Source organism: Myiozetetes cayanensis, unplaced genomic scaffold (assembly GCF_022539395.1).
Source record: "Myiozetetes cayanensis isolate MyiCay16 unplaced genomic scaffold, myiCay2020 scf4, whole genome shotgun sequence".
Lineage (NCBI taxonomy): Eukaryota > Metazoa > Chordata > Aves > Passeriformes > Tyrannidae > Myiozetetes > Myiozetetes cayanensis.
The window spans coordinates 71214327-71229946 of NW_026087631.1; the positions used below are offsets into that span (position 1 = coordinate 71214327).

General features: G+C 48.8%; 1 protein-coding gene across 4 annotated transcripts in view; it reads left to right on the plus strand.

The window, feature by feature from the left end:
• CTIF (cap binding complex dependent translation initiation factor) overlaps nucleotides 1-15620 on the plus strand; it is a 116092-nt gene that overhangs the window by 40084 nt on the left and 60388 nt on the right. For all 4 annotated transcript variants that reach the window (XM_050329934.1, XM_050329935.1, XM_050329936.1 and 1 more), the window contains one exon: nucleotides 9965-10041. In XM_050329934.1, coding sequence (XP_050185891.1) covers nucleotides 9965-10041 — 77 coding nt within the window. The remainder of the gene's footprint in view (nucleotides 1-9964; nucleotides 10042-15620) is intronic.

Below are 15620 nucleotides of genomic sequence, written 5' to 3' on the forward strand. Positions count from 1 at the left end.
TCAAACCCTTGTGTTGCACAGCCCACACTCCCATGAAGGAATGGGGTTTTTCAAAGGGAAGAAGAAGGCTTTTATAGGATTTGCATGTTGGGGTGTTTTCCAAGCTGGGGTGGCTGAGATATGGGATCCTTGCTTGCTCTCTCTGGGCTGAGCTAGACTAAGCAGTGATTTCAGAGAGGGGAAAAGACATCTCTTTGTGGTGTAATCCTGGGGAAAGTGCATTGGCTCTGTCTTCAGCCAACTGCAAACAGGAATATCTGTTGTGGGGAAATGTTTCCAGCACAATAAAGAGACTTGGAGAAGGAAAGGACCATGCTTCAGCCACGGAGGCCTCTGAGAAGGGTCCACTGGTGGCACCAATGGTGCCATCACCATGACCCTGTTCAAGCTGATGCCAAAATTCCTGTTTGCTTTGGTAGAGCAGTGCATGGATCACAGCGTTATGGATAATGGCAGAAAATGCTCATTGAATTATTAACTATTGCCTGAGATCTTAGGGTGTTGGAAAAGTTCACGCACTTGGAAGGCGCCCAACGGGAAGTGCCAAGGGCTGAGCAGTGAGCAGGTTCTCTGGATCTACCAGATGTTGAAAAAAAAAGGCAAGCCACCTCTCGTGTGTAAAGCTGTGAAGTTGTCACTCTGTAAATAAAGGGGGTTTTGTTGCTGCTGCACCGCTGTCCCAGATCCTGGGAGCTTGGATGATCTGAAGTTCCTTCAGGCTGAAACCCCAGTCCACCCACAAGAAGATTTTTGAAGGCCTGGTTCTGGGGCATTGCACAGATGGACATGGAAAACACAGTATTTTGTTAACAGCAAGGGTTAAATGAAAATATATTTGGGTACAGCCCTTACCACCTGCCAGGAGTGATGCTGAGGTTCGAGCACAGCTGGCCAGAGGAGGCTGTGCCAACACACTGGGGGTTGCACAGAGATTCAGCAGCTTAGAGGTGACCTGGGCTCTGGTCCCAAACTCCCTGATGTTCTGTGGGGTCTGTTTGTAGGTCACCTTAAAAATTGATCAAGGAGGTCCCTGTTCTACCTGCAGGTCTTTTCCTCACGACACCATCCACCATGATGGAACAGTGGGGTGGTGCTGAGGGTGGGTGGGGATTGAATGAACCTCTTGCCATCCCACCTGCCTGCTTCATCCCTGCTGGAGAGCCATGGTCACACAGCACATCCAGCTGCACAAGTGAGGGTGGTAGGTTTTGAAGGGGACAAGGTACCAGGAAGAAACAGACTTGGGGAGGGTGGAAAATATAGAGGAAAAGCGTATTTTAAAGAAATGTGAGGTCCCAGGGGGACTGAAATAGCTCTAGTTATAAATATTCCCATAGCAACCTCATAACACTTTTAAGTCCCCACTAAAGCAGTTCCTCTCTCACCCCCAAACCAGAGCAAGCCAAGGAAAATGTAGGAAAAGCTTTTCAGAGTAGAGCAGCCCTTTCTCAGGATGAGCTTGGGCTACCTGGACAAACTGCAAACCAAACAGCCTGTCTGGTGCCTCTTGGCCTCAAGTGATGTAGGCAGTATTTATTCCCAATAGTAGTTGAAAAAGGCTCCCTTTTGCAGGGAAAAGCAAACTCAGGTCATCAACGTGATTTATTTTAGTGATTCTTTAAATATTCTGCATTTAGGGACTCCCAGCAATGGTGTGGTTATATCTATACTTACTGGATAAATGTATTTATTTATGGATGGGATGCTTCACTGCTGACAGTACGGTTTGTTTTTAAGCCTGACCAGGGTAGAGGAAACACATACAAATAAACAATAAACCTAAACAACACTAAAATAACATCAGTTAAAACAATTAAGAGTTACTTCCACTTCGCAAAGTATTGTTCCCATTTTGCTATAACATGGGAAAAAACTCCATTTCCTAAGTCAGCTTGTAGCTGATTTGGGATTTGCGGATTCTGGTAACAAAGGGGGATTTCTTTTGTCTGTTATTTATACTCTTCCTATGGCACCGTGTGTCCGTGTTGGAGTGTCTGGAGCACCCTGTCTCAATGCAGCAGTGTCTCCAGCCTGTCCCCCTCTCCGTGGCTTAGCTGGGCCTTGGTGGCACTGGCTGGGCTTTTCCTCCTGCCCGTCCTGCTTGTGCTGATGTGTGTACGTGTGTGCTTGCAGAGGTAGTTCCTCCTAGGAGACTTTGCCCTGCTTTTTAAAGTTTTATTATCTCTGAGTTATGTATAATTCAGGAGCTTGGGGGCCGAGAGTTAAAAATAGGCCCCGGAAAACTCGCTGTGAGTAATCAGCAGAAGGCGTTGAGGAGGGTTCAGGTTATGTTTCACTTGGGATGCTTTGCCTAATTATTCTAATGCTTTAATTGCATTTGCATCCTTCACCCCGCACAGGGAGTTTCATGCTGGGTTGTTCTGCCGTTCTCTGAGCCTTCTGTGTCATCCCAGAGCTGGCTGCAGAGGGACGAGGTGGGACAGCTTAGCTGCTGTGAAGTGTTTAGTGCCATTTTCAATGCTTCCTTCTCTCTAGCTGCGTGTCTGCTCTCTGCCAGGAGCCAGTAAAAACACCAAGGAGAGGTGATGGGAAAACAAGGATCTAAATGATACTTTTTTTGGGTCTGGGACTGCTTGTGTAGAGTCTGAAATTCATGAGAACACCCGTCGTTCTGTGATGAGAGGGACTGTGTACACCAGCATTAACACTCAGCATTAACACTGAGCAAGTGGGAATCCCAAGAGGTTGTGTCCTTGGGGCACCATGGGTGGGGGGGAGCCCTCTAGGGAATAGGGGGCATGTTTTTAGTGATAACTAAAGAGTGATGTTTAGCTGTGACAATCCTGATCACAGCCACAGCTGTCTCTTCTCTGTGCTCCCACCTTTTTTTTTTGGGGGGGATGGGTAGAAAGTCCCCTTCAAGGTGCTCAGGTGTGAGGCAGGTGTGCTGCAGCTACGTGCTCAGCCTTTGCTGCCAGTCTGTGATTTACGGGGTACTCCCCAAAGATGCAGCTAATCAGGAAATCCTCCAAACCAGGACATCTCCCATGGAATGACTTAGACTCACAGAATGTCCTGAGTTGGAAGGGACCCAGAATGATCACTGGCCCTGCACAGGACACCCCAACAATCCCACCCTGTTCCTGAAAACATTGTCCAAAATGGTCCTTGAACTCCTCTTTGAGGAATGTGGCATGATTCATCAGGCAAGCACATCCTACTGTCGAGGTCCCTTCTCCACCACAGGACTTGTTGGATCAGTGGTGGCAAAGCTGGGAGAGTTTTGCTCATTTTCCTGCTCCTGGGTGGCTGGAAACTAATTCCTCCTCTTTGTCATCTCTATAGTTTAATTTAGCCCTGGCTCCAGTGACTGAGAATAAAGTGTCCTCAAAGGTTGTGGGACCCATGTGTGCTGTGTTCTGGGTGAGGAAGGATGGGAGAGCCACAACCATCAAGTGTTGTAAGGATTTACCTGCCCTCTATCTTGTGTGGGAAGTATTTTGTAAAATCATTGTTTTTTCTATTCCATGGATGTTGAGCACCGACTGCTTCCTTATTCAGAAGCAACTCTTATTGTAAGCACCTTCCAGGAAAAAATGAATAGCTTGCAATTTGAAGGAACAGATTTATCACTTAACATTTTTGCAGAGAGGAAATAATTTCCATGTGGCTTCCTGACAGTGTTTGGTGTCCTTCCATGGCCTCCAGACCAGGTCAAGGCTTTGGTTTGTGCCTCAGCTCCCTCCTTTCAAGAGGTAAAAAATTCCCCTTGTGTGAGAGAGGAGAGTCCCCTCGTGTGACAGACCAGAGCCGTGGGAATTCCTGGAAGGGGAAGAGGCAAGCGGCCTCTGAGGAGATAGCTCTGCTGGAAGTGCCCACAGGACTTACAGATGTTGATATATCATTGAATCACAGAATTACAGAAAGATTTGGTTTAGAAGGGACCTTAAAACTCATCGCTTTCCACATCTTCCTCTAGAATCACTCCCACTGGAAATGCTGGCCTTGGGTGGGTAGAGGTGATGGGGATGCTACTGGTGTGGAGGTGTAATTCATGTGCAATGGCATACCTGGGATGGTTGTAATGAATATTGGCACATTCAATCCCATAGGCACCAGGATTATGGGACTGGCACACACATTTAACTTTAATGAAAGTTAAATATATCTGCAGCTCTGTGCTCTCCCAGACTTTCCTGCTATGGATAATCCATCCTAGAGGCAGATGAAAGCCTTATCATGGGGTGTTGGGTTTCACTGGGCTGGTTTCTGCTGATCATTGTCTGGAATTACAGTATATTTATCTTTTTATGCTCCCTCCAACCTTGGTGTTGCTGTTGTTGCCTTTGCAGAGGCAGATGGGGCGTCTTCTGGGCTGCCGTGATCCCAGCCCCACCTCACCCTTCCCACTCCCCCAGAAAAATAAATCCCACCCTGAACTTTGTGTGCCATAAAACCCAGCGAAACTCCCAGCTCCTACCTCAGGCCTAATAACCTGTTTGTTCAGTTCAGGCCTTCTGCAACCATTTGTTTAAGATAAGCAAAGGGCGGATGTTTCTTGAGGGCACAAAAGGCTCTTCAGATAAGCCTCCTGTGGTATGGTCGGATCATTTCTCTTCCTTTTCTCCTGAGCAGAGCATTGTTTTTTCCCATCAGTCCAGTTGTTTTTCTCAGCCTTTCATTCACACTCGGGGTTTTAGTGTTGGTGTTTCCAATTGAGGCATCTTCACCTGCTTGACCATCACAGCCTAGGAATGTTTATGCCAGGGACTGAATAAGTTGGTGTGAGTGAAGGCAGTTGCTTTCTGGGGTGTTTCACATGTGAAAGTCAGGCTGTGTTAGACATGAAGACCATGGGGATGAAGCAATGACCCTAAACCTCTAGTGGCCTCTCGAGTCTTTGTGAAACACCCACAAGTTCGGCCACCTCAGGCAACTGTTAGACTTCAGAAGTGGAGAAGGAGGGAGGGTGCAGATTGGTCCCAGATGGGACCCTCCCTTTTGAAAGGCAGTTGTTGTCAGACGCCAAAGGAGTTGCTGTGGTTTGCTGCCTCAGGGTGGTCACAGAAGAACCAGGGGCAGAAACCCCCCCCTGCCTCATTCCTGCTTATCTCCCTGTGTCTTGGGAATGTTCGTGGATGAGAGGCTTGATGTGCCCCAGCCATGTGTGCTGTCACTGAGACCTCCCGTGCCCAGGGCTGATCCCACAGCGTGGGCAGCAGGGGAAGGGGGGATTCTGCCCCTCTACCCCCTCAGGTGAGACCCCCCTGCAGAGCTGCCTCCAGCCCTGGGAACAACAGCACAGGGACGTGGAGCTGCTGGAGAGAGCCCAGAGGAGGCCACGGAGATGCTGCCAGGGCTGGAGCCCCTCTGCTCTGGAGACAGGCTGGGAGAGCTGGGGGGGTTCACCTGGAGAAGAGAAGGCTCCAGGGAGACCTGAGAGCCCCTTGTAGGGCCTAAAGGGGCTCCAGGAGAGCTGGAGAGGGACTGGGGACAAGGGATGGAGGGACAGCACAGGGGGAATGGCTTCCCAGTGCCAGAGGGCAGGGTTAGATGGGATATTGGGAAGGAATTCCTATCTGTGAGGGTGGGGAGGCCCTGGCACATGCTGTCCAGAGAAGCTGTGGATGACCATCCGTGGCAGGGACAGTGGAACTAGATGGTCTTTAAGGTCCCTTCCAACCTAAATCATTCTAGAATTCTACCAATTTACCATCACCAGTAAAAGAGGCAAAGCTGGTGCCTTGCTCCATCTTCAGATGATGCTGCTGCAAAGGAGGCATGAGAAGAATGATAGCAAAGCTCTTTCTTTTAGCAGGGTAGCACTAAAGCCAACCATTTTCCTCCTTTGTTCCTGCCCCTCTTCCTCGTGTCACTCCCAAACCAGTATCCTGCAGGTTACTGGGCTGAGATGTGGGGTGGGATCAGCAGAGAGATGTTGCTGGGGAGGAGCAGGTATCCATGGAGGAAGAGGTGGAGGTTCTTGGGTTGGTGCAGATTGCCAGCAAGATCTTGAAAGCTTTTTTTATTTGTTCTTTCGTTAAAATTTGATGTAAGTGGGTCTGGGGCAGCAGAGCCAGCTTTCTGGATTCCCACAGACGGGTGGGCAGGGATGAAGGTTGGACAGACACCTTCATGAGGAAGGTAAAGCACAAAAACCATGCACGTGGGCTTCAGATCTGCTCCCTCTGACCTCTGTTTGCAGCAACTCCAGTAGGTGACAGAGCTCCCTTGGTGTGTGCCAGCTGGCCAAATGACACTCACCTAAGCTTGCCAGATACCACCTTCTCCAAGAGTTGCTTCCCCCAGAAGATCTAACAGTGTGTATGCACATCACAACGTAGCTGTCTCTTGAGAACAGGCCCGGGGAGCACACCATTCCTGAACAACCCTTCTTTTCCAGAGCTTTTGGCCTTTCTTGTTGGAGCATGTATGTTTATGATTTAAATTGGAACCTACATGCATTAGAAGTCCCATGGGCTTCTCGGGTTCTGCTCCAAGCTTCCCACCGTGTAAACCACAGAGTGTTTAGCTCCAAAGCTGAAAATTACCCCGGTTAGCAATCCTTCCTGTGACCATGGGCTGCTTGCGCTCTGCTTTTCCCACACCCCTCGCTTCCAGAACAAGCAGCTCTGAAATAACTGTTCTATTACCTTCTCCAGCCACCTGCAAATAAATACCAAAGCAAAACCCATGTGACAAAGAGACCAAATGTGACTTTGCTGCACACTGAGGAGCTGAAAACCTGCCTGTGAAAACCCTGAGCACCTTGAGTTTGATGGTTCCTGTTACCCAAGCAGGAGCAAAAACCGTCCGTCTTGTGTGAGTCTTCTCACAGGCCCATTGCAGAGCAGAGGGTGGTTTTCTCCCTTGAGAGGCATTTCCTTTTGGGAATGTTCAGAGGTTTTGGCTTCATAAGGAATATGTCTGCTGAAAGGTGCGTTTCAGACCCACGGTGTCCTCAGAGAGCTGGCTCTACTGAAGGCACTTCCACTGCTGTCCTGCACAACCCATGGTGGGGAGCAGCCTCGAGACGAGAGCCAAAGCTCTCACCATTCCCTTGGGATCCGGGCCTGTCCCCACCCACCCATCACCTTTGGTCTTCTCTGGCCGCTCCGCCCTCCTTACAAGTTGCTGATATTTCCTTTTACATCAGCTCGCTGCACAAAAAAAAAAGTCAACTTTTCTGCCTTCCAAATTTAGCTCTGTTTAGGCACCAAAATAGACAAGAGTAGGGATTGGTGACTGTTTTTTTCCAAAACATTGTCTCATGACTAGGACTAAGGAAGGGAACTGCTCGGCCAGAGAAGGGAGATGTTTGATTTTCCTAACGGGACACGAAGTTCTCCTGTGTTCAGGCACAGGCAGTGTCCAGGAGTGCTCCTTGGATTAGGAGCTTTATTCCCATGTAACTAATTCGTCTTTCATCCCGTTGACGTCAGCTGCTGGTGGGTAGAGGTCTGAGGAAGCACGGGGATTCTCTGCAAAGGAGGACATGTGGGAATGCACCACTGTACACACGGCCTCTGGTTGGAAAGAGCAGGGACTTTAATGAGGGCTTCGGAAATTGGTCCTTATGTTCTGCGGAGATAGTTTCATTTTTCCAAGGTAATTGTATTTGCACGTGTGTCTGCAATGAACCTTAAATTCTTAAAAACACCCCAAGCTTCAGCCTCCTGTGGTAATACAGCATTAGAAACAGCCTCGATGATTATTGTACTATTTTTAGCCTCATTTCCTAAACTATGTGGCTGATGTGATTGGGCTGTGTGTGTCTACCCCTCCCCTTCCTTTTCTCCTTGACTTTGGTATCCACTGGCCAATTCCAAGTAATTTTTCACGGGAACAGAGGTCTTGGTGATATTAAGCCCCTCCTGTGCATTCAGTGAAACTGAATGATTGGGAAAATAGGTGATGATGAAGGAAGACTCAAACCACACCCCTCAGTAATAAATATGAGCAACCTGGTTGAGTGGAAGTTCTCCTTGCCCATGGTGGGGGAGTTTGGGACTGCATGATGTCTGATGTTCCTTCCAACCCAAACCATTCTAGGATTCTGTGATTCTAAGCTATTACAGAATCCTAGAATATCCTGAGTTGGAAGGGACCCACAAGGATCATCAGGTCCAACTCCTGGCCCTGCACAGGGCAGCCTCAACAATCCCACCATGTGCTTCACCGCTAGACCCTTCACCATTGTCACAGCCCTGCTTCAGACATTTCCTCATAGCTTTGTATTTCGGCTTGGTGAGTTCTGTATTGCTTGAAGTCTTGAGGAGCAAAGGCACTCCAAAGGGGAAGGCTCCAGCTGCCATGGGAGCTGTAGGGTTGCTGCAATGGCAGTTTCTCCAGGCTTTGTGCAGATGGTCAGGGCGGATGGTCACAATAAACCCTGATGGTCTTTGACTCAGTGGTGCCTCTCAGGCCTGCATGCCTAAACTCATTATCATCCCCATCAACCTTTCTCCTTAAATTACATCTCCCACCAGAGAAACTCAAAATATTATTATCTCAGTAACCACTACAAAAATGAACTGTAATTTTTAAAGGCTCTTCATGCGAAAGAGAAAGGGACTTTTTTTTGAGGTCGGTGTGTTGTGTTGTCATGCCAATGTCACAAAGCTGCTGCTCAATGAGACACATCCCCACCCAGCCCTTGCCTTTGCCCAGGCTGTTCCCTCAAGGCCCCTCATGTGTGGTGATTCACCAGCAGCGGCTGGAGCCCCAGGCTGAGATAGATTGCGATGGAAATAAAAGGAGCGACTTTTACGGGGTTTTACTGCCAGCTGGGGAAGTACAATACTGCATAAATAAAATTCATTGTGGTTATGACAGCTCTGTGGTCCCTGGAAGATAAATAATACTTTGCACTTATGCAGGGCCTTTCATCCAGGAACCTCAGAGCTCTTTGCGAGCATTAACAAAGCCTTGTCATGCCCATAGTAGGACGGCAAACACAGCATCCCCCTTATCAGATGAACGTAGCACGTCAGAGTCGGCACCTTCAGTGGAAAGAGGACACTGGAAAGACAGCAGCTGGAGTTACACACAGCTCTTCCACTGCCTTGGCTTAGAATCAGAATCCTAGGATGGCCTGTATTGGAAGGGTCCTTAAAGACCATCTCATTCCAACCCCCCTGCCATGGGCAGGGACACCTTCCACTAGACCAGGTTATTCAGAGCCCCCTCTAGTCTTGCCTTGAACACTTCCAAGGATAGGGAGTCCACAGCCACTCTGGGCAACCTGTGCCAGGGCCTCACCACCCTTATAGTAAAGAATTTCTTCCTAATTCCTAGTAAAGAATATCTTCCTAATTCCTAGTAAAGAATTTCTTCCTATTAGCTAATCCAAATCTGCCTTCCTTCGGCTTGGTCTCGGGCACATCACTTAGCATCCTTGTCATTTCAGTTTTTTCCAGTAAGGTGGATGCCTCCTGTCCTTTCCCACAGGGTTGACTCCTTCATGGTGGGCAGGCTCAGGAGGGTGCTCATGTCGTGGTTGTTCCCTTCCTAATGGCTCAAGAGCACAGACCTGCCAGCTGTGGCTCCTCTGGGCTTCAAACCCAAAAGGATACCGAGACACAAATTTTTACGGCTGGGTTTTGGATAAATATACAAAGGAAACAGCCCAGGAAAAGTGGGTGGTTTGGGTGGACCAGAGTTGTGTGTACAGTAGGTGAATTCCCTGCCAATGGTGTATACTTGGATTTGTACATACATGATCTAGTTATTTGCCCCATGTTTGCCCCATGTGGTTTCTCCCATACAGAAACTGCAGATGACTTCATTCGCTTCTCCTTGAGGGCCCTGAGAGGGTGCAACAAGCCTGGGTTTTCCAGACCTGCTTTTGTATGGTCTGGGGTGTTGTAAGGATGTTTGGATGGGAACCGTTCCTTTTACCACGCTCACAGCTGGGTGCACAGCTCTGTCCCGCTCTGACCACTTCCATGTCAGTGCCTCCTGTGTCTTGGAGCTGACTGCTGCTTTCCCTTCTGTTTTACAGGGATACCATCCATTGCCTCATGAAGCTGAAATCGCACACACCAAAAAGCTCTTCAGAAGGAGGAGAAACGACCGGAGGTAGGTGAAACCTCTTTAATGTTTTTTTTTTAATCTTTTCTTCCTCGCACACCCTCCTGCACTGTTTCATGGACTGTCTTGGGACTGGGCTGCTGTTGAGCAGCTGTCAGCACTGGATTAATATATAAACCCTTGTTTGAGCACTGACATCCCAAAAATACAGTCTGTCCATCCCTCTGATTCGTCTTTTAAATCTGGAATATGTCCTGTGTTGCTCCAGGAGCATCTTAAGGACCTTCTCTTCCCCCTTGTAGTTATTCCAACACAGCCAAATCTCCCCACTTGTAAGAGGCATCTGGCAAGCTATTATCTGTTAAACCTTGAGTTCTTGGGCTTTGCTTCTTCTTTTTTTCTATTGAAAAGCAAAATCTGCTGAGTTTCAGGGTTGCCTGAAAAGTGGGTATGGTTTTAAGAGGGGGTTGCGATGAGCCTCAGGTATCTGTCTGTGGGAAGGAGGGGATGTGCTAAACAGGCAGCTGAATTCCTGTGGCATTGGTAATTTCAATCCATGGAGTTAATTTAATTGGATATTTAATTGTGTAAAATGCATATTTAATTATTTAAGGGCATCTAGAGTCCTTGATAGGAATCATGACTATGGTTAAATGTGAAAATAATAAGCAAGGAACGAGGGAGGTAGTTACTACATGCAGCTTAATTTCTGCTGACTTTTTCTGCTGTGACTGAGACAACACATCCAGGCTAATAAAGCATTGCTAAAACCATGAGTTTGCAAGGTGATTCAACAGGAGGAGAAGTGGCCAGTGTTTTCTCTGAGAATGAGCTGCAATCTGTGCCTGAGATGTCACAGGGAGGGATTTTCAGTGAAGTCCTAAAGGTACCTAATAGCAGTTGGAGTGTGTCCTCAGGTCGCCCTATTGCATCTCAGGGCAGCCATGGTGCAGTTAACTCTATGCATGGTTTGGTTTTCCAAAATTTTACCAAGTGACTGAAAAAAACCCAGCTGAATAGAGTTTTCTTAGGCATACTAGAAACATTCTTCTGTGGGGCAGGGCGGTTCCCGGGCAGCAAACTGTGTTTCCTCTTCTCTTTGGGGCTCCCTCCTTTTCTCTTGTACACAATTTAAAAAACAATTCAGTCTTGTGATTTGGGGAGGGGGTGGGGGGAAGGTCTCATTTCATCTGGGTTGCAGCCCTGTGACCACCAAAACGTGGTTAAAATCAAGCTGAAGTCTGCTGTGTTGCGAGAGTGGGTTTACTTGAAGCACTGGGCTGGGCTCCCTGAAAATCACAGTGGAGGTTGGAGCATCCTGCCATCCAAAGAGTGCATGATACTCTGGGAGAGGAGGCCTTCAGAGCCACGTGGTCTCCTGCCTGAAGTCCCATGGCCAAAGCTGCAGTGAACCACAGAACTGCGTGTTGGTTCTTCCCTCCCATCCGAAAAACCAGCCGCTTGTAGGGGTGACTCCAGGTGTGCCCGTCTATTTCTCTTTCTTTCTGGTCCCTTCAGGTAAAAACCATCAGCAGACAAAAGCATTCAGCCCCCCAGCGCACCCCTGCCTCTTGCACAGATGTCAATGAGGGATAGCAAAAGAAACTGCCTTGGGCTGGGGTTGGAAGATCACGGGGTGAGATACAGCCCAGACCGGGTAGCACTGGGATAATACCCCAGGATGCGAGGAAAAAGGCCTTAAAACCCAACTGATCCACCATTGTCTGGAGGAGACATGGGGTCATTTCAGCCCTAAGCAGTCAAAAAATGAAACAAAATGGAAAGAACATGCAGTAATCAATGCTTAGACAGAAAAACATATTTATTTTAATTCCAAAAAGTAAGAAGCCTGTGAAGAGGAAGCTGGAGGGAAAAAGCAGTCTTTTAAATAAGACACAGTCGAGGTGTCAACCCCCAGTTTGACCCCTGCTCAGTGCACAGGACCAGCTGGCCTCGCCTGGCTGTAGCTGGGCTTCAAGTTGGCTGTATCTTCATACAGGACAGCTATTGTAAAAAAGCTGATAAAGCACATTAGTACCCATAAATCTGCCTATTTTCTTTCCAGCTGGTCTTATAAATGATACCAATTCCCTCCCAGAGCGTGTTGAGGCCTTCCCTCTCCTCTCTGACAGTGACATTCAGAAGGGGACACATCTTGGACCAGCGTAGCACCTTTTGTTCCTCATGTTGATGTCCGGCCCTGCTATAAATAACCCCTGTCCCTGCTTCCTTCGCGTCACCTTTCCTCGGGAAATGCTGTCACTGCGCCGTGGAGGAGTACAGCTCACCTACCCTGAGGTCTCTGTCGTGCAAGGTGTCCCTGCTTATGGCAGGGAATGGAACTGGATGGTCTTAAAAGGTCCCTTCCAGCCCAGACCAGCCTGGGATTCAATGATTTTTCCATAGGTGCCTGCTTCAGGTGTTGCATAAGACTGGGGTGAAGAGGGAATTAGGTGTTATTTAAAAAACCTGGATGCATTTTCCATGAGAGCAGTCAGCATCGGAGCCCCGTCTGATGGAGAGTTTGGTTGCACAGGGTGTTGTAAAAGCTTGCAGGAGACGGTGAGATCCTTGCTGCGAAGAGCTTATAGTCAGGGCAGGAGATCAGGGAGAGGTGCTGCCCTCCCCACCTCTCCTGGCAGAAATCCCACACCTGGTGTGTTCTCTGTTGGCTTAGAGTCACAAGGTGTGACTGCCATCTCCTGATAAGGGTGATGGAGGGCGTCACCACTTGCTGGGATCATGGAAAGAGAGCAGCAGGGGCATACATGTCCAAAGGCCACTTGGTTTGACCTCCCATAGGCAACCACCTCTAGGGGAAGGAGGGAGTTTTCCTGGGTGGTGGCAGGACCTATCCTGCAAGAAAAAATGTAATCTAGGATATGGGGCACAACAGACCCATTTCTCAGGTCCTCTCCTCTGACCTTTCCCAGCCCAACACCTCCTCTGCTAGCAGAGCACAAGCTGTGCTGGGATGTGGTCTCCTTGGGCCACTTAGGGCTTAGTTTGGCTCCTCTTTTCTCAAAAAGTTCCCAAAACCACTATTTCTTGATTATCTGTTGAAGCATTGCAAGTCAACTTTGTGTTGCACAGGGTTCCTCCAGTTCCTGGTATGATGTATTTTGGAATGGAGGGTCCACTGGGTGTATCCTTTGGCTTGGAAATGAACAAACAGATGAAAAACATTGCCCAATTTAGGTGGGATTTACAGGGAATACATGGAGTTGAAACAGGTTAAGACAGGGGAGTTTGCACCTACATCTTGGGCTTCTGATAAAAGGTAGTGAAATGGTCCTGTGTCACCTGAGAAAGGGGAACAGTTTTCCTGAGGACCAGGAAAAGGTTGCTAGGGAAGTCCTAAAAAGTTTGTGCCATCGTAATCACATCTTGTGGGACCCAAAAGTCAAATCAGGCTGAATACCTTATGAAAAGGAGTTCCTCAGCAGTGCATGCATGCTCTCTGCTACCTCACAGGCCTCTTGGTGGTTCTTGCCTATGGACAAGGATAGGAGAGGATGGCAGAGGGAAACACAGAGCCATGTCTTGGAGAGGATGGAGTAAAAGCCTAAGAGTTAATCAATCCCCTCTCTGCAAGGGGTATGTGAGTTCCTCTTTTCAGTTGAAAAAGTGGGAATCCCTTGTGTTTCTGCTGTGCAGCTGATGTGTCTGCAGGCTTTGGGGTGATCAGAGCCAATGAGGGGCTGCTCTACCTGTCCCAGCCAGCCAGGTCATTTTCGGGACTGTGACCACCTCAGGTAAAGGACTGTGACTTGAAGTCACCCTTAACTGTGACTGAGTTTCATGTCATCTCCTCCTTCTCCTGTTGGATGGGATTTTGAGAGGGATGTTTCTTCACCTGGGAAATCCATCCTTCATAAAGCCCTTGCATGGGGATCTGAACTCTGTGTAGGGTCCTCCTGGCTCATGCGTGGGGAGAAGGGTTGGGAGCGAAGAGGCTCATGAGCTCACCCCATCTCCCTTCAGCGTGTGCCAAATGCTTACAGCTTTCGACAACAGGATTACAGAAACGTCCCCCAGTTTCCTCTTGCACTGACTGAATTTATTTACTTCCTACCGTCAACTTGGCCTTACACTCAAACGATCAGGAAAAAACAGTCTGCATTACTATTTTTTTTGTGTGTGTTGCTTTCTGGACTTAATTAGATTCAGAGCTGGGGGGAGGCAGAAATATCCTCCTTCCCTGGAGAGCCCCGGGTGGCAGTCGGGGACGGTTTCCTCTTCCTGAAGCGGGAGGGTTGTGTAAGCACCGCTGACCCTCCCGCTCACGCCCACGCTGAAAACTGGGTTATCTGGGGTGAGCATATGGGGTGGGCATCCCTGCCCTGACTGCCCAGTCGGAGTCTGAGCTGCTGAGAAACCTCCTGGGGCTCATCCCAGCCGAGCCATGTGGCCCTGGCCTGGGTCTTGCACAGAGGTGAGCGTGGTTCTGCATAGAGACAGCCCAAAGGACGGTCATGGCGGGCTCGGGGCCAGGCAGGGAACGTCCCATATCCGCTGGCGGCTCCACTGAGGAGCGTAGGCAAGCTGTGATATATTTCTTTTCCCATTATATTTAATTTTACAGACCCTCAGGGACACTCAACCACCTACAGTGATTAGTTCGACTGATTAAGCTGCTTTTCCTCTTGTGGCAAAGTCCTTTTGTGAAGGGTTTTCAATAGCCACGCTGCTCGGGACATTGTTCCTGTACAATTTCCTTTCAAAACACCATAAAGGGCACTCTACCACTTCACCCTGTTGTAAAACATCACAGGAATCAGCTTGGCCCAGCTTGCTCCTTCGAGGGCAAGATCTCCTCATTCAGGGAGAAGATACAGGGTCAGGTGGGAGCTGCAGCACCGCATAATGCTGGAGGGAGGTGGAGCCATGAGCAAGGGGGATTTAAGATGAAATGAGATGGACAGCAAAAGTTTACTGCCTTTTTTTTTTTTTCCTTTATATTTGTTAGTCACCCAGGGAAGTTAAGGATAAATAAAATTGAAGGCTCAGAGAAGGAAATGCTGCTTCACACACATGGGCTGGTTCAGGCAGAGGCTGAGGATGCTCTTGAGATACCTGGGGGTGAAAGGAGCAGGGGGAGAAGGGCTGTTTCTGCTGAAGAAACACCCTGCTGTGAGCAGCAAGCAGATAAAACTGGCCATTTAATTGAGACTGGAAGTCAGAGGAAGGTCTGCCTTGATTGCCACCAAGGGAGAAACAGATGTAGGGAACTGAAGGGAGTTGCAGTGACACAAAGTCCTTCCTCCCTGTGTTTGTAGTTACTCAGATGCCCTCTCATGAGGCCATTGGGTAGGTCTCTGTGAAGACCTGGTGTCATTTGGATCTAATTAGTCAATCAGCTGCTCTTTGATTAAGGTGATGATGGAGCAGGGCAGAGATGGCATCAGGAGGGGTCAAAGCAGGAGCCCTTCCGACCCACAGAGCCACGCTGGCCAGACGTGCTGGCATCGCCCTGCCCCGCTGCCCTTCCTTCCAGGCATCGAGGAGAGGGCTCTGCCAGGGGTCACAGCACTGGGGCTGCACTCCTGGGAGGAGGTTGCTCAGAACAAAGCCTGCAACAGGCTCCCCACTGAAGGAGCAGTCCTCAAATAATAAAAAGCCACCTC